The following is a 22,012-nucleotide window of genomic DNA, read 5'->3' as shown; positions in this document are numbered from 1 at the left end:
TATCTATAACTCTCATTATTTTACTTCTATCAGGTCACCTCTCAACCTCCTCTGCCCCAGTGAAAGAAGTCCCAGCCTATCCAGCCTTTCTTTAGAACTCAAACCTTCTATACTGCCTGGCCCAGAGTAAGCAAATCTAAGGTCATGTCTTGTGCCCATAGCAAAATTTGGTAATGACCAAGTGAGAGAGTAGCAGGTGAGGTCTCCACAAATTTCCTGCCCCTTCTCCAATTAAGTTAGGGATTGGAAGGCAATCCCCAATCTGTCACCAAATGAAACCCTGAAGAGGGCAATTAATGGTACATTAACCCAATCTCAATGCCATCATAAAATCCACTCTAATTGTGGAGACCCAAGAGACATCTTGAATCTGTGCTGAATGGCTCCATGCATGAAATGGCAGAAGCATTTCAAAAACCTGGCACCCCACCCACTTTTTCCCCAACAGTGTGCATTCTGTAATGACAGGCATATGTTTTTTATAGGATTCAATTTCAGCCCAAGGAATAGCAGTAATACAAGTGTGTCAATGTGATATGCTAACTGCAATATAGTAAGGTATAAAGCTCTTTTGGCTTTCCTTTGATCTGACTCCTCATTTACTGCATTTAAATGATTAGCACAGACACTTATTCACTTTTTTTTCCAAACTGAATTAAGTTATTTCTGCAGATGGTCTGAAACCAAATGTATTTAGAGTAATTTAAGTTTAATTTAGGAAATTTTATAAATCTGAAGTATTTTATTTCTTCCCAGTGATTAAATAGTAACAACATCTAATATGTATGGAAAATGCAGGGAGCGATACATATGCACAAATATACACACATTGAACAAACGTAGATCACATTCAGTTTAGTACTTACCGATGCCCATTCCCAAGTCCCCGATAGGCTCTGGCTTGTTCTTGCATTCGATTTAAACTCTGAGCCACTGATAAGTACTGCTCATGATATTTGACAGCTTCCTCGTAATCTCCTAATGCTTCATAGCAATCTCCCAGATTTCCATAGGCATGTCCTCTATCCAGAACTGCATCATTGCCACTCAACTGCTGCAGTGTAGCGAGCTGCTGCTCAAAGTAGCCAATAGCATCTTCCACTACATTCATGTTCATTTTGGTGATTCCCATGTTGCCATAAACTTGTGCCTCAATATTGGGATTTTTTAGCTTCTGTCCCAACTCCAACTGTTCTTCGTAACATTTGAAGGCCATGGTATATTTACCAAGTGCCATGTAGACTGCTGCAAGGTGGCCATGTGCTTTACATTCGCCCAGCAAGTCACTCAGTTCTTGATAGACCTCAAGCTCTTGTGTATGATATCCTAATGCTTTGTCGTATTTCTGTATTAGTCTGTATGCAGTACCCAGTGCGGCATAAGCACTGGCTTCAAGCTTCCGGTCTTTAACTTGATGAGCCAAAGTCAACTGCTGTTCATAGAACTTAACAGCACCGTTCACATCTTTCTTGCACACAAAGATATCACCAAGGTTGCCTAAAGCTCTAAATTTGGCTTGAGAGTTGTTTAGGGACTGGGCTAATGATAGGACATACTTCTGACTTTCTTCCGCTTTAGCGTAATTACCAAGGGCTTTAAATGCGAGGCCCAAATTACAGTAGGCCTTTGCCTGACTAAGTTTATCGTGCAAGTCCTTGGCTAGAGCTAAATCTTGTTCGTAATATTTCACAGCCTCTTGGTAGTTTCCCAGACAGTAATGAGCATAGCCAAGGTTGTGACATACTTTTCCTTCTCCCTCCATGTCTTGTAGGTCAGGAGACAAGCGCAGATATTGTTCATAATATGGAACAGCCTGGATAAACTCTCCTCTTGAACAGTGGAAGTTACCTAGGTTGCTAAGTGCCCGAGCTTCACTTTGTATATCCCGTAACTCTCGTGCTATGTTTAAATGGTTTTGATAGTGCTGCAAAGCCCTATCATGGGCACCCAGAGCCTGGTAGGCAACAGCGAGGTTACCATGGGTTGATGCTTGCGATGCCCGGTCATTAACTTCCATGGAGATCTGCAACTCCTGGCGGTGGTACTTCACTGCTTGATCATACATTCCCAAGGCATTATAGGCATTACCCATATTCCCATAGGCTCTTCCTTGTGCAGCATAATCATTGAGCTCCTGAGCAATGGAGAGGTGAGTCTTGTGGAGTTTCAGTGCACTTTCATAATCTCCTTTCATCTGGTGTATTATACCTAATCAACAAAATCACAAATAGGACTGGTTAGCTAGTAATGAACTTTAAGCAACTCAGACATTTAATTATCCTTCTTAAACACTGCACACAGCACTATCTAATTGAAGTTTGAATTTTCAACCACTGCTTTGCAGTTCTCCTGTTATAATTTATGATTAGCATTTATGGTTCCTCACGTGTACTCCATCGTCTTTTATAATTCTCACTGCAAATGTTCCTTATCTATCTTCCTTTTCTACAGTTGGAATTACAACATTTACAGATAAAAGTTGCTGCTGCCTCATAGCACCAGGGACCCAGGTTTGATTCCCATCTCAGGCGACTGTCTGTGTGGAGTATGCACATTCGTCCAGTGTCTGCATGGGTTTCCTCTGGGTGCTCCGGTTTCCTCCCACAGTCCAAAGATGTGCAGGTCAGATGAATTGGCCATGCTAAACTCCTAACAGTGTTAGGTGTATTCGTCAGGGGTAAATATAGTTAGGGGAATGGGTTTGGGTGGGTTACTCTTCAGGAGGGTTAGTGTGGACTTGTTGGGCCAAAAGACCTGTTTCCATTCTGTAAGGAATCTAATTTAAAAGTTGATTGATTAACACAAGTAGGACATACCATGCCTGATAAGAGTGAAATGTGAAATTTTCTTTCTGTGTAATTATAATAGCAATACTGTACATAACTGAGGTTTAAAGAGGAAATCAGGATTAATTAAAACTCTAATGCAGCTGAATCTCTGCCTGTACAGTCAATAACTCTCTCTCTGGACAATATCTCTAACCTCCTGTTATGATCACCTCCAAAATGAATTCAAGAAATCCCCAGTCCAGGATGTGCATGGGACAGGAAATTCCTGTCCACAATGGTCTCACCACAGAGGTGCAATTCTTTCTGGCACACATTAACATTTCTGTTACTGAAACAAAACTTTCCAAGTTGAAAAAGAAGCAGAAATCTTGGTGTCAAAACAAAGCAGCAGTTTCAGATTCAATACCACACATTGTGGCCAAGAATAAAAACAGAAGCAATCCAAAAGAAAATGCCCAAATAGGCCAATGAGCGTGTTAAAGAAAACACACAGGTCAATGTTTTTGAATAGAGACTTTCACAAGAAATATCAACCTGCCTTTCTTTCAGATGCTGAGTGACCTGGTATACATTTCCAATATTTTCCATTACTATTCACCAGATTTTTCCATGTCATCAAACTGCTGTAAATGATATGAACAAAACTGGCCAAATAAAGACTTTTTTTTAAATAACGAAGGGGCTCAGTTAGGCCCAAATTGCTCAGGCTCAACTGCTTTACAAGGACAATGTTACACTAAGGTTTTATTTAGTTCCCTTCCCATAAGAACAGCTGTAGGCATTGCCCAATAACTTGCCCAAGTGCCCATTATTTCTGATAGAGCACAGACAATGTATGCTATTTGATCATTCAACTGTGAAGGCCATCAAAGTTGAATCCAATCAGATCCTGAGCCAACTACTAGACACACGTTCCCAGCAGGATTAGTTGGATAATCATCTGGATTAGGAGCCTCACTTAAATTTTCCAAACAATTGCTCATTGAGCAGAAACTGGATGCAACTGACCCCCTCATTTCCTCAGCTGATTATAACTAACTTGGTAAAGATATCAAATTGAATCTTTGATCTCTTGTTGGGTTTTGATTAATATAACACTGAATAAAAAACTTAGCATGCCAAGCTTTCAGAACAAGTAGAGTTCGGGGTCTGAAGAAACATTCTGGCATAGGGTACTCGGGAAACTCTAGTATACGTTCGATATCAAGCCTATCCAGACAGTCAATTATGGAATGGAAATTTGGAGGTGGAGTTAAGTTCACTCTGGTATCTGGAGGGAAATGAAGTCATGTGGAAAGAAGTCATAGCTACCTGGCTTTTCAACAGCCTATCTATGAGGAGAGGAAGATTCAAAACTAAACTCCCAGCCAATTTATCCCGGATCCCATGTCCTTTGACTTACTTTATCAGCATCCCAGTACAACCATAGAGCATAAGCGTGTTCACAATTCACCAAGAGACTAACAGTTGCACTCTTCATCTGTACTCATCACTGTGGGGCAAATACGCACACTACTACAGACTGACACATTTACAGGGCAGTGTCATAATATGACCAAAAATGTCATAGAACCATTTAGTAAAGAGAAGGCCTTTGAGCCCACTGAGTCTGTACTAACTACATCCTATGCTCGTCCTACTTTGTCACACCAGATCCATAGGCTTGAATGTTATGACACTTCAAGTGTTCATCCAAGTACTTTTTAAACATGGTGAACTTTCCCATCTCAACTCCCCTTTCAGGTAGTACATTCCAAATGCCACCACACTCCAGGTGGAAACAGTTTTCCTTAACTTCTTTGTAAACGTCCTGCCATTCACTTTAAAAAGAATGCCCCTTGTTCTTAACCTTTTCAGTAAGGGGAACAGCGGCTTTCTATACAACCTCCAGTCTTATACACCTCTATTGTTTCCCCTCAACTTTCTCTGCTCCAAAGAAAATAACCCGAGCTTGTTCAGCCTCTCTTCAATGCTCCATTCCAGGTGACATTCTGATCAACCTTCTTTGTATTCTCTCCAGTGCAATTGCATCATTCTGAAAGTATAGTGATCAGAATTGTGCCCAGTCCTCCAGTTGTGGCCTAACCAAGATTCCAACAATCTCCCTGCTCTTATAATTGATGCCCAGGCTGATAAAGGCAATCATCCTTTATGTCTTCTTAACTACCCTATAAAACCTGTCCTGCTATCCTCAGGAATCAGTGAACAGTGCCCAAGATCCCTCTGTTCTTCAAAGCTTCCTCGTGTCCTGCTACTCAGAGTACTTCCTTGACTTGCAACTTCGTCCAAAATGCATCACCTCGCATTTGTCAGGGTTATATTCCATCTGCCCATTCCTTTTATATCCTGCTATAACCTGAGACATTCCTCCTCACTGTCAACCACTCAGCCAATCTTGGTGTCATTCACAAACTTACTTATCATCCACCCTCAACAGCCTTCCAACAAGAACCTCTGTCTCCTGCCACTAAGCCAAGCTCAGATCCAACTTGCCAAGTTACTCTGGATCCCACGTGCTTTTACCTTCTTTATCAGCTTCCCAATATGACCAAAGAACATCAAGAATAACAGCAATGTCCCATATTGGGAGTGTTCTTTAAACAGTCAGGTATGACAATGGATCACCATGTAAATAACCTCATACTGCAGCAGGGAGCTCTACAGAAAATTGCAACCACAGCAAGAAAATAAATCAGCAAATGCCCTGACTGCTGTGATAAATACTGCAGGCAAAAGTGAGTGACATTCATCTGAGTAGCTGGCATTAGACTGTTTGTTCAATAACAAAAACTGGATAGAAGCAATGCATCTTCTAAAGGAAGAGCATAATACATATTTGCAAAAGAGGCAGCAGAACATGGTGTTTGCTTATGCTTATCCATATTTTCCAAGCAACTATTCCTGAAACCAAACTGTCCAGTCTAAAACAAGCTGAGTGAGCATTTGATTCTGAGTGCTAACACGACAGACCAAGAACATCGTTTGGAGCACTGATCACTAAAAGTGAAATCATAAGCAACACACTGCAGCACCATGAAGTGGTGCACTCTGCGTTTAAGTCTGCACAATTCTCTCACGGACTTGGATGGATTCTGTATATTTATTCAGACTGAGGCCAAGCTGGATTAATCTAATCAACAATGTAGCTTTAAACCAAAGGAGGCAAATTACTGCATTAAAAAAAATAGAAATTTGGCATGTCTTTTCAAATTTGAGCCTTGCCGAATGATTTATAATTCCAATCTTGAATTGCCTGTTAATTGAATTCTGCCTGAGTTTCTTCTTTGGGGAGGGGGAAAAACACAAGAGTCAGAGCCGCACGATCTTTTATATGGATTGTACAGTAGGTATGTGATGGCACATGCTTATGGGGCCTCCGTAATACAGTCAGCATTAGACAGCTGCTATTAATTTAGCAGCTTTTCAACCACATTACAGTCCCATTTTCAAGCCGCTGGAAATCTGAGCCACTCAAGTCCATTTTATCCACTGGCCATGCTGATTTTACTGTTTGCTCTTTAATTTTCCAAAAAAGCAGAAAGAAATTTGAGCTTATTCAAAAACAGGGGGAAAAAGCATCGATCTCTTTCCAGCTGAATGTTGCAGTATCAAGAGCTTAAGGAAGCTGAGGAAATCTTGGTGAAAAGCGGATATTTCCTATTGCTCTATGTTCACAGCAACAATGCAAAAAGAACTAAGCTTTGATCAGTATACCCTACATTATAATGATATAATTATTATAAGGATATCTTTCTTAAGTTTTAGTTTTAACAATGATTGCTCTTCAGGTAAAGAACCAACAAGCACTTCCTATTACACTGCAAGTCTGCAGTGTTCAGAAGCAATTGGCCACCATTGAAATTATTAAAAACCCAAAGGGGCTTTTTTTGGCCAAGAATACAATCTCTTTCACAATGAATCATGGCACTACTGTGAATATCAAGTTCCATGATTCAACAAATAGAACGAAAAAAATTCTTTATCAGTTAATGCTGAAAATAATCTTGCTACTTCAATACTGTATTGCTTGTCAGAGCTTGGCAATATGAAGGAAAAATTGATTTACAATAGCAGTGAGAGAGGAAGAAAGTAATTCAGGGGGAATATTATCACTCAATGGGCTGAATCTCCCCTAACGCTGGAGTATAAATGCACTTTTACTTCTCATTATTGGTCACTGTCTTGTTATATATCTCTTGCATTTCAGCTGTTAGATAGTTTATTATAATCCTCAACATCTCTTTATTGACTCATGCGCTCTTGTTGCATGTGAAACATCCACTTAACTATGAAACTTGCATCTGCATTGTCACACCTCAAGGGCATAACAATCTGCAGGACAAAATTTAAATGCGCTGATCAAATCAATTTCATATTAATCAATTGGTAACCAGTCCAAAACTAAATTTAAATCATTCAATATATAGGAAAAGCCACTCAAAAATCACTAAACATTATAAATCAACCAAATCAAAATTGTTCAAGTTAGTTTTTAGCCAGTCATTCAGTAAGCAAAACAAATTGCTCAATCCATAGTGTAACAGAATAGAATCATAAAATCCCCTACAGCGTGGAAGCAAACCAATAGGTTTCTTCAAGTCCTTTGGACATCCAAGTGACATTCTTCACATTCCTCATTACTTCAGTGAAATGATGGTTAAAATCTTAAATGTGAGATAATTCTGAAAACAATGGCGAATGACCACCGGTTTGAGATCCACAAGTTTTTAAGGGAAAAATGAAAATGTTCTTTTACGTCTTTGAAGTTTTAAATCACAAAGAGTATTATCTTACTCTATTCTGTTTCACTCATAATCTACAACTATCAATTGCTTTGTCAGTGAAAGATATCAGTGTGTCCAACTCAGCTCAATGCCAACTCCACTTATTGCCTTGGCAGCAGGTTGATAGACATGGGGGAGAATACTTGATGGAGCAAAATAGTCTAACAAAGTCATATCAGCCTCAGATAGTGGACAAATGTGAGTAATTGAGGTGAAGCCTACATGCTGAGCCGGGTGCATAAATCATCTTAGGTAAGTTTCTAATTAACGTTTCCAATAGCTTAGCCCTCAAATTATACAGAAAACTTTGTAAAGAATTTGAATCCTACAAATAATTCACAGCAGAGATGTGCTGCAGTGAAGGGAACTATCATCCCTGAACACAATATGCAAACCTCATGAAACAGGCTACAATAAAGTGATTTAATGGTCTAACAAAAAAAAAGGAAATAAAGTGCGTCAGAAGTGGGAATATCAAGCTGTTCGATATGTCACTCTCTCTCCCAATGCTCCCATTCCTGGGTTTCTTTCATATTTATGTTGATACGACCATTGTAATGTAATCCATACTGCTTTATCATTCTCTCGATTTGATAAATCAAATATTGTTGGTTCACGAGTTGTTTGTCTTAGTGTGGTTGACATAGGTAAGTGTCAAATTTGAGAGTTCAAACTTATCAAGAGCACTTTAGCACAGAATCTAAAATGAAGGAAAATGACTGAGAACATCGCATGGTTCAGATGAAACACTAAACCAGGATTTTGTAGCCTATCTTCAGGTGGATAGTAAAAATCTACACAGGTTGGTCAAATTCCTCCACTGTCCTGACCAATACCTCTTCCTCAACTTGCATCGATAATGTGCCATGTAAGCGTTTATTGCAGCTTGCTCACAGAACCACCTGTCATGTTGACTTACATAGGAATGTTGATTTTTGACTTACTCCAGTTTTATGTCAAATATCTTTGGAAGTCCCTGAACAGGTAATGATGTGTTAAATTGATTGCAAATTCTTTACATTTGCTGCATTAGTTCAAGCCGGGCAGCAGTTGTGGTACCTCAGTGATAGGAAAAGAAAATTCAGCCAGAGTTTCTGATGTTGGACAACAGCAAACTTCCCTGCTGCAAAGTGTATGTATGGATCTCATAAGCCAGAAATAAAATCCAGCTCCAATATCACCCATGGTTAAACAGCCCAATGACACTCATTTAGGCCAAATACAAGAGAGTTGCAAATATTCAGCCAAGCATATCGCTGCAATGAACTTCACTGTCATGGGACTTGTTTTAGGCCAGTCAGGCATGTGTGAAATACTACCATCAAGAATAGGAATCTCCAAATTAAATTATTGCAAAAGCCAGGCTTGTGGTATTTCGGGAGTGCGCTCTGTCTCCTTCTTATGACAACTTGTGTGATGGGTCTCTTATTGGGAATAGACTTTGGAAATTGGTTTGATAGTTGTGTGAAAAGTTTATTTTTCAATGCTTCATATATACTGAGCTTTTTCTTGAACAGATTTTATTTCCACACCTGGAATATTTTTATTCACACATTACAAAAAGCTAGATGATTATTTCCTGCTAAGTTGCCAGAAACTATTCTCTAACTGTAGATTTCATGGAGTTTTAGCAGAACAGCAACAAATGAAAGAGGAGGCCATGTGAATTGGAGTGCCTCCAATATCAAAATTCACAGGAACTTGGGGAACCACAGTTATCTAGACAGAATGTGTTCAATTTAGGGACAGGACCCCAGAAAAGATACATTGGCCTTGAAAGGTATCATTTAGATTTACTCAGGTAAGATTAATATATAGGTTCCATAAGTTTAATACCGATTCCACTGGCTTTATAAGTTAGTGAGATGATCTATTAGATGAATTTAAAATGATTCAATAAGGAAAACAGAGACATGATTCCCTTTGCTGGAAATGTCGAGAACATAATACTCAAGAGCCAGACCATTGTGGAACAAAACTAGCAAGTATTTTTCAGACAAAAGGTTGAGGAAATCGGAAATTCTCTTTCCAAAAGGCTGTGAATCTGCATGAATTTGAGGCTTAAAGGCTCAGATCAATAGAGTTTTACTAGAAAAAAAACAAAGAAAATGGAACAAAGATACATAAATGGAATTGAGATATAGATCAGCCATGATCCAGTTGGATGGTAGAACAAACTTGAGGAGCTGAATTGCCAGCTCTACTGATATGCTCCTTGAACAAGCCCAGTTCTAGAACCATGGCGCTACCACAGTGGTGTTAGGTAAAGAACTTAGGCTTATTGAATGGGAAGAAATAATCAAAGGTAGGTAGCAAAGGACACATGGCGAGGTCAGGATGGCATGTGATTTTTGATGGTGTTCTCACAGATGATTGCTGTTGAGATGTAGTGGACAGCGAAGAAGGTCATCCCAGAATACAACGAGATCATGATCAGATGGACCAATGGGCTGAGAAGTGGCAGGTGGAATTTAATTTAGATAAATGCGAGGTGCTGCATTTTGGGAAAGCAAATCTTCGCAAGACTTATACACTTAATGGTAAGGTCCTAGGGAGTGTTGTTGAACAAAGAGACCTTGGAATGCAGGTTCATAACTCCTTGAAAGTGGAGTCGCAGGTAGATAGGATAGTGAAGGAGGCATTTGGTATGCTTTCCTCTATTGGTCACAGTGTTGAGTACGGGAGTTGGGAGGTCATGTTGCAGCTGTACAGGACATTGGTTAGGCCACTGTTGGAATATTGCGTCTCCTTCCTATCGGAAAGATATTGTGAAACTTGAAAGGGTTCAGAAAATATTTACAAGGATGTTGCCAGGGTTGGAGAATTTGAGCTATAGGGAAAGGTTGAATCGGCTTGGGCTATTTTCCCTGGAGCATCAGAGGCTCTGGGGTTTACAAAATCATGAGGAGCATGGATAGGATAAATAGACAAAGTCTTTTCCCTGGGCTGGAGGAGTCCAGAACTAGAGGGCACAGGTTTAGGGTGAGAGGGGAAAGATATAAAAGAGACTTAAGGGGCAACTTTTTTCATGTAGAGGATGCTGACAAACCTACTGAGTTTCTCCTGCATCTTCTATTTTTATTTCAGTTTTCTAACATCTGCTATATTTTGCTTTTATTTGGCTACATTTTGTAATGTCCCGCCAAATATTCTGCTCAAATATATTCGCGGTATCTGATCAACATGCGGTTGGTACTAATTTAAATATGACAATAAACATATTTTAGGGACCTTCATGTAAACTCATGACAATAGCAGTATGCCATGCATGCTGTGGTTAAACTAACAATTAAGTGGGACTCCCTAATCACTCCCAGAGCTGTGTAAATTAAACAATAAGCAAATCTTTCTCAAATCTGTTATTAAGCAGGAAAAGCTTAATTCTTTTCCTCATTAATAACTTACTATTCTGCGTTCTATACATTTGGTCTCAATTCGCTTAGTGTTTTTTCTAGTTGCTCTTGGCAACCATATAATCCTTGAACAGGAACGTGCCATTCCTGACATGAAGGTCATCCAGCCGTACTTTAACATTTTAAAATGCTGAACTGTTCTGTTCTTCTGTAAAACAACATAAATATTTAGTCTTGTTATTCTCAGCATTAAGTATCCTTGTAAAAGACTGTTCTCACTCAATAAACGTAAAAACAATTTTTTGTTTCTAAATCTCCCCTCCCTGCAAGTTTTGACAAATGTAGACTGCGCTGCCAAAGATGCAATGAACAGCAAATAGTTGGCACTGGACTCATTTTATAAATCACTGCTTTATTATTTTTTAATGAGCAGCCTGAGTGTTATTGAAATATCAGATTCAGGGTTGCCATAATGAAAGAATACAGCAAGTAACACCACCCAATAATTTCCTGCACCAGGATGTGTCAGTTCCTTTTGCTGAATGTTCTCATCACTTTTTCTCCTTCATCAGTTTTCAAAACAGTCTGGAATCTTCTGGCAGAACTTTTAAGGTGACAGCCACTTTGTATGATTTAGCACAGATTAAAATAACCGTGTCTCTATCTATCATATTCTGCTTTTAATCAACCCTTTTAATTCTGACAGGGTTTCAATTGTAATACATGCAAATGTATAAAAATTAATGAAAGGTGAACTTGGACTTGACACGTTCAGCACTAACAGAGAATACAAATCTCTGACCTCAGGTGTTCATGTTGTTTAAAAAGGAAGGAAACAGCCTGGGCATGTGAATACAATAATACACAGGGATCTGCTAATTTTCTGAATGCTGCATAAAAAGATCATGAGGTGAGTTAAAAATGGAAACGCATCTTTGCAACATATATTTGTAATCACAAGAGGAGGTTGGCTCTGTAGAATTCACAAAGTATTTTGTGAAAATCACAGCAGAACAGTTATCTAAAAGGTATGGTGACCTCAGCTGCAAAAAACCAATGATCAATTGATTAAAGAGAGACATAAAATACTAACAAGCTCCAGTGCAAAGACCAAAAATGATCATTCATTTGTCGGCATGTCAATAAGCACCTCGTATCCATTGTTTCGTGTATTCCTGGGCATTTGATAGGAAATATCTGCCATTTTCCAGTTGCGAACAAAAGGCGGTTAAATCATGACCAACTGACACACTTTTAAACAGAGATTTAAACAACTTAAGTACTAGCCAGTTTCTATTGATCGAGCAGGAACTGCCTTTTGGCAGAAGAGAATGTCCTTCTCCATTATCCAATAATTTGTCCTTTCTGATTAGACTTCTAAAAAGCTGAGCTTTAAATTTTAATCTTGTTCCCCTTTGCTCCGAATCTTCTATTACACAAAATATCCTCTCTGCATTGATCTTATCAAACCCTGTTCTGACTTCAAACAGCATAATTGGATCACCCTCAACCTTTAAACACAGAGGTTCCAGACACATGGAAATTGCCGATCGATAGCTTCAATTTCCTGGAAAATTCCCTTGAAACCTGCCATTTCGGGAATTCTGTGGAGTCCCAGTGTGCACCCCCAATCTATACTATATCTATGGATCATGGGATGCTCTTCAGAAGGTTGGTGTTGGCTCAATGAGCTGAATGGCCTGCTTTCACACCAAGGATTCCATAATCCCTGTAGCTTGACACTGGTTACAGCTTACTAACCAGATAATGATTCTTTTATCCCTAGTCTCCCCTTCCTGTCAGCCAAACAATTCTCTCTCCATGATAATCTATTACCCTCATGTGGCATTTTAACATACGCCTTTTGGAAATCCAAGTACACCTACAGTTTGTATCTACGTTAATTGTTACTTCCTCGAAGTATTCTTTGACACTGGAACTGTGCTTATAGAACATAAAACAGTACAGGCCCTTCGGCCCTTGATATTGTGCTGATCTTTTACCCCATTCTAAGATCAAACTAACCTACATACCTTTCATTTTACTGTCATCCATGTGCCTGTCCAAGAGTCACCTTGACAGTGATTCCACACACCCATCATACACTGTGAAAAGAACCTGCCATCTCCCCTAAACCTTCCTCCAGTCACCTTAAAATTGTACCCCCTCGTGATAGCCATTTCTGCCCTGGGAAAATGTGTCTGGTTATCCACCATCTATGCCTCTCAATATCTCGTACACCTGTATCAAGTCATCGCTCATCCTTCTTCGCTCCAATGAGAAAAGCCCTAGCTTCTTCAACTTTTCTTCAGAAGACATGTCCTCCAGTCCAGGTAACATCCTGGTAAATCTTCTCTGCATCCTCTCTAAAGCTTCCACATCCTTCCTATAATGGTGCCGCCAGAACTGAACACTATATTCCAAGTGTGGTCTCACCACGGCTTTATAGAGCTGCAGCATAACCTCACAGCTCTTAAACTCAATTCCTCTGCTAATGAAAGCCAACACACCATATGCCTTCTTAACAAACCCATCAACTTGGGTGGCAACTTTGAGGGATCTATGGATGTGGACACCAAATTCCCTCTGCTCCTCTAAACTTCCAAGTATCCTGCCTTTAACCCTGTATTCTACATTCAAATTCAACCTTCCAAAATGAATCACTTCAGACTTACCCAGGTTGAACTCCACCTGCCACTTCTCAGCCTAGCTCTGCATCCTGTCAATGTCCCGTTGCAACCTACAACAGCCCTCCACACTATCCACCATTCCACCAACCTTCATGTCATCAGCAGACTTACTAACCCAGCCTTCCACTTCCTCATCCAGGTCATTTATAAAAATCATAAAAAGCAGAGGTCCTGGAACAGATCCCCGCGGAACACCACTGGTCAGCGAGCTCCAGGCTGAATACTTTCCATCTATTACTACCCTGTGTCTTCTATGGACCAGCTAATTCTTTATCGAGACAGCCAAATTTCCTTGTATCCCATGCTTCTTTACTTTCTGAATGAGGTACCATGGCAAACCTTACCAAATGCCTTGCTAAAATCCATACACACCATATCCACTGCCCTACCTTCAATGTGTTTTGTCACATCCTCAAAGAATTCAATAATTCTTGTGAGGTATGACCTGCTCCTCACAAAGCCATGCTAACTATCTCTGATCAAGCTACGCTTTTCGAAGTAATCATAAATCCTGTCTCTCAGAATCCTCTCCAATGATTTGCCCACCACTGACATAAGAGTGACTGGTCTGTAAGTCCCAAGATTATCCCTATTCATTTTCTTGGACAATAGAATAACATTTGCCACCTCCCAATCATTGGGTATTACTCCAGTGGACAGTGAGGACACAAAGATCATCACCAAAGGCATAATAATCTCATGAACCTTGGGTATTTCCCGTCTGGTCCAGGGGATTTATCTATCTGCATGTTTTTCAAAATTTCCAGCACAATCTTAACATCAACCTGTTTGAGCATGTCAGCCTGTTTCATGCTGTTCTCACAAACACAAGGTCCCTCTCTCTCATTAATATTGAAGCCAAGTATTCATTAAAGACTTCCCCTACCTCTCACATTTCCAGGCACAAGTTCCGTCCACTATTCCCGATCTGCCCTATCCTCACTGTGGCCATCGTCTTGTTCCACACGTAAGTGTAGAACGCTTGGGGTTTTCCTTAATCCTATTCACCGAAGTTTTCTCGTACTCTCTTCCCGCTCTCCTAAGTCCATTCTTCAGTTCCTTCCTGGTTCCCTTGTAATCCTACTACTCTGTCTTACCTTTGCTTCCTCAACCTGAAGTAATTTTCTTTCTTCTTCCTGACTAGATGGTCCAAATCTCTTGTAATCTAAGGTTCCTTCACTCTCCCATCCCTGCCTTGCCTCAGTGGGACAAACCGATGCAACATTCGCAGCAAATGCTTCCTAAACAACCTCCATATTTCTTAAGTGCATTTCCCTGAGAATAATTGCTCCCAGTTTATGCTCCACAATTTCTGCCTAATAGCATTTTAATTCCTTCTCCCCATAGTCAGGGAGTTGTGATTATTATCACTGAAATGCTCACCCACTGAGAGACATGACACCTAATCTGCTTCGTTGCCAAGCATCAAATCCAATATGGCCTCCCCTCTAGTCCACCTATCTACATACTGAGTCAGGAAACCTTCCTGGATACATCTGACAAAATATGCTCCATCCAAACTATTTGCACTAAGGGACCCAGGTTTGATTCCAGCCTCAGGCACCTGTCTATGTGGAGTTTGCACATTCTCCACGTGTCTGCATGGGTTCCCCTGGGTGTTACGGTTTCCTCCCACATTCCAAAGATATACAGGTTAGGTGAATTGGCCAAGCTAAATTGCCCATAGTGTTCAGGGATGTGTAATTAGGTGTATGAGTCAAGGGTAAATGTAGAATCATCGGGGAGGGGAATGGGTCTTGGAAGGTTACTCTTCAGAGGGGTTGGTGTGGCGTTGGCCCGAAAGACCTGTTTCCACACTATAAGGATTTTATTTCAATCAATATTGGAGAAGTTGAAGTCACCCATGACAACAACCTTGTTACTTCTGCACCTATCCAAATGTTCATAAAAGATTGGATTTAAAAGCTTTGAGTGAGTTTCAGGAGTTGAAGTTTTTGACTGTCAAGTGTGTATGAATGAAAGCTGTATATTGGATAAATTTTTAACCATTTCTACAAGGCTCCTGAGATTTTTCCATACTGACTACCAGCTGAGTGGCAAGCTAAGTGGCTGGGGGTATGACCTGGTATGGAGTTAACATTGGACTAAAAGATCGTGGCGTTGGTGGTGAGAGAGGGGTGTGATGACCTAACATCTTCAAAGTTTGTGCGAAGATTTGTAGCTCGGGTGCTCGTTGTTGTGGTTCTGTTCGCCGAGCTGGAAGTTTTTGTTGCAAATGTTTCGTCCCCTGGCTAGGCGACATCATCAGTGCTTTGGAGCCTCCTGCGAAGCGCTTCTTTGATGTCTTCTTTGAAGAAACATCAAAGAAGCGCTTCGCAGGAGGCTCCAAAGCACTGATGATGTCGCCTAGCCAGGGGATGAAACGTTTGCAACAAAAACTTCCAGCTCGGCGAACAGAACCACAACAATGACCTAACATCCTTTAGAACTGGGACGAAGTATTAGGTGATGAACATGTGCCTGCGAAATAACTTGGCTTGGTACTCATCAGCCTCTAACGCTGCCCACCATCTGCTCCTGAGGGTGATTTGCCTGTCTGTATCCTAGTCTTTGTTCCCAGAGCAAAATCTGAATTTAACAGGATCCTTTATTTCGAGGCATGTCAGCTGGAGTAGATAGCTCCTATTGGGAAACTTGTAAAATTGAACAAACCATCTTGATGGCAAAACATCCAGTCTTAAATGTCACACCAAAATTGTTCGGATTGATGTAACACTAAATGACATGCCAATGGAAAGCAGAGGTAATGCTGACTTTTGATAGGAAACTTAATTACTAACACGACATCTAACACATTTTTGTGAATGTTTTAAATAGATCCCTAAAACACTCAGTTTTCACCACTCAGAGCAATACTAATCACCATTCATCTTGTTAGCAATGTTGCCTTCTGATATCCTCTCAGGTCATTTTGTTTTCTCGTCCATTTAAGTTCAGTCTTATTCAGTTTCACAGGACATTATTTTGGGCCAGTGTGAAAATAAAAGCTTCACCTCATGGTTATCGAGTCTGAACACTGTAGTGTTCAGTTCTTCTTTGATTTGTGCTAGTACATTCAGTACTGCCATAAAGGCAATGTTAATTCACACACTTCCCTCAGGTGATAAGCTTTCTTTTTTCTGGGTGATGAAAACGTCTTATGTGTGCTTCTTCAAAACCTTTGTAGCTGAAACTAATAAAATCCCTTTCTTCTTCACATACTGGGGAGAGGACCTGTTATGTTTTCAGTTTCATACGCTTGCCTCACTGCAGTCATTTGGCAAGACGACGACAGTTACTGGTAAGGTACCTGTTAGGATTTCCCACTCAGGTTTGAGATATTTTTGATAAGCTCGTTCTTTATCACATCAGACCACACCTAAACATGATTGTCAGTGGACAAGTAAACAATTCACTGGAGGAGGAAGCTCCATAAACAGTCCCATCCTCAACAATGGAGGGAGTGCATCAGTGCTATTGTTGGAAGTATTTGCAACAATCTTCAGCCAGGACTGCCAAGTGGATGATCCATTTCGGCCTCCTCCAGAATTCCCAAATATCACACGTTCCAGTCTTCAGTCAATTTCATTCCATGTCAAATCAATAAATAATTGAGGGCACAAGACACTGCAAAGGCTCTGGGCCTTGATGACATTCTGGCAATAGAACTGAAAACTAGTGCTCCAGAACTTGCTGCACATCATCCAAGTTGTTCAAGTACAGCTACGGCAATGGCAATTAAATTGCCTAACTGTATACAAAAAGCAGGACAAATCCAACCTGACAATTGCTGCTCCATTTGTCAACATTCAATCATCAGTAAAGTGATGGAAGATGTCATCAACGGTGCTTTCAAGCAACACTTGCTCAGTGACGCCCAGTTTGGTTTCTTCTCGGACTACTCAGCTTCTGATTACAGCCTATGTTTAAACTAAAGAGCGGAATCCCAGAGGTGGGATGAAAGTGACTGCCCTTGACATCAAGGCTGTGTTTGAATCAGGAGAAAGTGGGGACTGCAGATGCTGGAAATCAGAGTCGAGAGTGTAGTGCTGGAAAAGCACAGCAGGTCAGACAGCATCTGAGGCGCACAAAAATTGATGTTTCGGATGTTTGAATCAATGTGACATTAAGAAGTCCTAGCAAACCTGGAATCAATGGGAATCGGGGAAAACTCTCCACTGGTTGGGGTTATATTGGTACAAAGGCAAAAACAGGTTGTGCTGGTTGGAGATCAATCATCTCAACTTCAGGACATCTCCGCAAGAGCTCTTCTGTGTTCTTGGTCCAACTGCTTCATGAACAATCTTCCTTCCACCATAAGGTTAAAAGGAAGGATATTCGTCAATGATTACATAACGTTCAGCACCATTCACAACTCCTCAGATACTGAAGCAGCCATATTAAAATGCAGTAAAACCTGGACAATATTCAGGCTTAGGTTGACAAATGGCAAGTAACATTCATGTCACACAAATGCCAGACAATGATCACTTCCAGAAAGACTTCCATCAATCACCCCACATCCAATGCCATTACCATCATTAATTAACACCACTGTCAACATCTTGGGGATGGCCAGTGACCAGAAACTGAACTAGAACACCATATAAATACTGTGGCGCCAAAAGCAGGTCAGAAGCTTGGATTTCTGCAGTAAGTAATTCATCTCCTGACTTCCCAAAGCCTAAATACCATCTATAACCCTCACGTCAGGAGAGTGATGGCATTATGGATCTACTTACAGCACATGGACTGCAGCAGTTCAAGAAGGCAGCTCACCCCCACCTTCTCAAGGGCAGCAGTTAGACAAAGTGGTGAAGGTGGCATCTGGTTTGCTTGCCTTCATATAATTTCACTCTTTAACTAGGGATGGGTGAAAAATGCTAGCCCAGCCAGCGATACCCACATTCAATGAGTGAATAAAAAGGTTCTCAAGTGTTATTGCTGTAAAGCTCAGGTCCCCAATAGTGAACTACCTGTAGCTATAAGTGTTGCATCAGCAACTAGTGCACAGGATGGTCTGAGAGTCAGGAGGCCAGCTGAGAACAGAAAAGGAAAGCAGATAGACAGGTGGAAACTAAAGTGCAAAGACCAAACTCTGCCTGTTTTCCAGATTACTTCAGAGAATGCTCAGGAGGTTACTCTTCCAATCTAGGAGATGTCCGGAGAAAGCAGTATGGGCGGCAACCCTCTCAAAAAAGGTCCCAGTAACGATCAGAGATCATCCACTCAGCAGGTGACACTCAGAAAAAAGCACTTATGAACATTCCCTGGCTTATTCACTTTCAGTTATTTCTTGTTCATCCCCTATTTTCATCTTCTACACTAGTCAGTAATAACTGCTAAAGGTTTGTGTAAGTTACAAAGCAAAAAACTTGAAAAACTTGAAATATGAGTAACTTTGAATTGAGAGAGTGTAGAAAATGCATAACTGAGGTCAGTAACTTTGTCACTTTACAGCAGTGCCAAAATCAGCAGTGGCAGTTCTCCTTCTCAAACTCTACACTGATCAATGTGTACCTGTAAAACCGCCTTGAAGACAATTTGCTTGTTAATTCCGACTAATCATCTGGTCCACCAAAGATCAGTCTTCCACTTGTAGTATTGGAACTAGGTGGATCTTATTGACTATGAGATCCTTGACTGGAATTGTTAAACTGGGCCATTCAGGGGGCCCTGGCTGAGGATATAAACAGGAGATTCAGAAACTCCTCACGATGATGACTGACTCCGAGCTGATTGGTCACAGCCAGTGTACTGTGCACATCTAAATAAAGGGTGACTTGGTGATGGAATACCGGCCTCTGTGCAGTTATTTCAACCTCAATCAGGATCTGTGAAAAGTAAATACTTAAGTTCCAGAAATGAAGCAAGCCAAGGGAGAAACTCTGGAGATAACTTGGGTAGAAGTGTAATATAATTGGGGAGGACTAGGTTGACCTTCAGACTCACAAGAAGAAGAAGAAAAAATATTAGATAGATAGAAGTACAGAAGTACAAAGCAGAGATACAAAAGTTCCAATTCTTAATATGGAAGAGCTGGCAATCTCAGAGGCCAGACATGCTAAAATGAGCTTTCCAGTCCTGTTTCTGGAATGACCACAAAAGAATATAATCAATAAAATACTGTGTACATGCTAACTTTGTATTCCCATATAGAATGTGGGAAAGGTTAAATGCAAGCACAACTAGATCCTAATGGTGCAACCCCCTTCAAAACTTGGACTGGCAAGAAGGTGGCGACAATTATCATACATATGGTACATCATTTGCATTTTCTGCTTGATTTACAGTACATTCCTGTGAACGAAATATTACTTATTAAATTCCATTCAGGCTAAAACAAAATAAATAGGAAAACAAACAGGAATGAAACAGACCTATCAGCATTTCATAAATGCATGAAAAACTTCCACTAATTTGCAATTTAGATCTTTCGAGGTTAACTTGAAATTGAAATTATGTCATGGAATTTTAAAGTACCAGCTGTGATATTAACAGAGTTCTTTGACTCTGTTGGCTGAATGCCAATCTATTTACTTATTTGTACTCTGATAACTGTTTCAGGAGATGATGGGTAATTGCCAAAATCAAGGCAATTCCTTTGCACTTAATCCTGTGGGCAGCTTTGTTGTGGCACCGTATGGCATCACTTTATTCTGCAAAGTGCATGAGGAACAGAGGTGAGCGGATCCCTTCAGTTAATAAAACGTGTTATAACATTGGAAGGGAATACACTTCTCTTTGATAATCCTTGCACAGTTGCTGGAAGTTATACATGCTTTTCTGAATTCATACATATTTTGGTCTCAAACAATGAAGGGATTACATCAAAAATTTATGACTGCTGAGAAACAATCTTTGTGAGACAAGAGGAGGATCAGGTCTCTGAAAAATCTCACCTAAAATAGTCTGCTTTATCCCAACCCTTCAGACCCACACAACGTCACTCAACTAGTTGTAGATGGTTGAAGTTCCACAGCATCAAACAAGCAGATGGATGCACATTTGGCACTCACATCTTGTTGTTAGGTGTTGCAGGGGAGAGAAATCTCAGTGATTCAGCCCTGATTATGGCTTTGGCAGAATATGCACTGTATACTGCAGTGGAGTCAGGGAGGTGAGATACCCACTGCACAATTATGAGCATCTGACCAGTTTTTACCCACATTGCTTAAATGGCCAAAAGGTCGGTTTTTGATCAATGGAAACCCTTAGATTTTGAGAGTCAAAATATGGCAATAGTAATGCCAGTGACTATTAAGAGGTGATTGTTAAATTATTTCTTTTGGAGATGGTGATTGCCTGGCATTTGTGTGACACCAATGATAATGCCACTGTGAGCAACCCAAACCTGGATATTACCTAGTCTTGCTGCATTTGGATGTGGACTGCTTCAGTATCAAAGTAGTTGCAAATGGCACTGAACATTTTATAATGATCATCAAACATCCCCCACTTCTGACTTTATCATGGAGGAAAGATCAATCGTGAAAACATCCCCCCTTCCGAGCTTACTCCTAGCAAATGTACAATCTCTGGAGAACAAGACGGACAAACTCAGATCACGGCTCAGCTTTCAGTGTGAGCTGTGGGACTGCTGTGCACTCTGCTTCACAGAAACCTGGCTCAATCCATCCATTCCTGACTGCGCACTTCAGGCTGATGGTTTTTCTATCCATCGTATGGGCCGTACAGTGTCCTCAGGTAAGACAAAGGGTAGAGGGGTTTGCTTTTTAATCAACAACATGTAGTGCACAAACATTGTAACTCTGGGAAGCCATTGCTTCCCAAACCTTGAATTCCTCACCATCAAATGCTGCCCCTTCTATCTGCCACAGGAATTTATCACTGCTACACTAACTGCTGTGTACATACTGCCACAAGCAAAGGTTGAGGAAGCTCTGGATGTGCTGTGCTCCACCACTCACACCACTGGAGACGGAACGCCCCGAGGCCCTGTTTATTGTAACTGGCGATTTCAAACAAGCCAATCTAAGGTATTGTACCACCAGAACATTACCTGCCCCACCAGGGGCCCAAACATTTTCGACCACAGCTATAGCACTCTGATAAATGCCTACCGCTCCATTCCCCCACCCTCATTTCAGGAACTCTGACCATAATGCCATGTTTCTTCTCCCGGCTTATAGGCAAAAGCTCAAGCTCAAGCAGATGCCAGACCACTTGCCCTTCACACTTCCCCAGAACAAGGGGTTAAGGTTGGGAGGGGAAAACATTCTACTGAGTGAAGATTACATAATTCATAAAATGTTGACTAAGTGATTTATAATTGTTTGGCATTTCCTTGGTATTCCTCCAATCTTCCAAAACCTCACCTGTGTCTAGTGAAGATTAGAAAGTAATCATCCGAGCACCTGCTATTTCCTCCCTGC

The 22,012-nt window shown here is 40.7% G+C and overlaps 1 protein-coding gene across 5 annotated transcripts in view; it reads right to left on the bottom strand.

Moving 5' to 3' along the window:
• The window catches only part of ttc28 (tetratricopeptide repeat domain 28), a 751,433-nt gene that overhangs the window by 196,989 nt on the left and 532,432 nt on the right, over positions 1–22,012 (bottom strand). For all 5 annotated transcript variants that reach the window (XM_060843565.1, XM_060843568.1, XM_060843566.1 and 2 more), the window contains one exon: positions 867–2,208. In XM_060843565.1, coding sequence (XP_060699548.1) covers positions 867–2,208 — 1,342 coding nt within the window. The remainder of the gene's footprint in view (positions 1–866; positions 2,209–22,012) is intronic.

Source organism: Hemiscyllium ocellatum, chromosome 24 (assembly GCF_020745735.1).
Source record: "Hemiscyllium ocellatum isolate sHemOce1 chromosome 24, sHemOce1.pat.X.cur, whole genome shotgun sequence".
Lineage (NCBI taxonomy): Eukaryota > Metazoa > Chordata > Chondrichthyes > Orectolobiformes > Hemiscylliidae > Hemiscyllium > Hemiscyllium ocellatum.
This window is presented reverse-complemented; position numbering and strand designations above follow the sequence as displayed.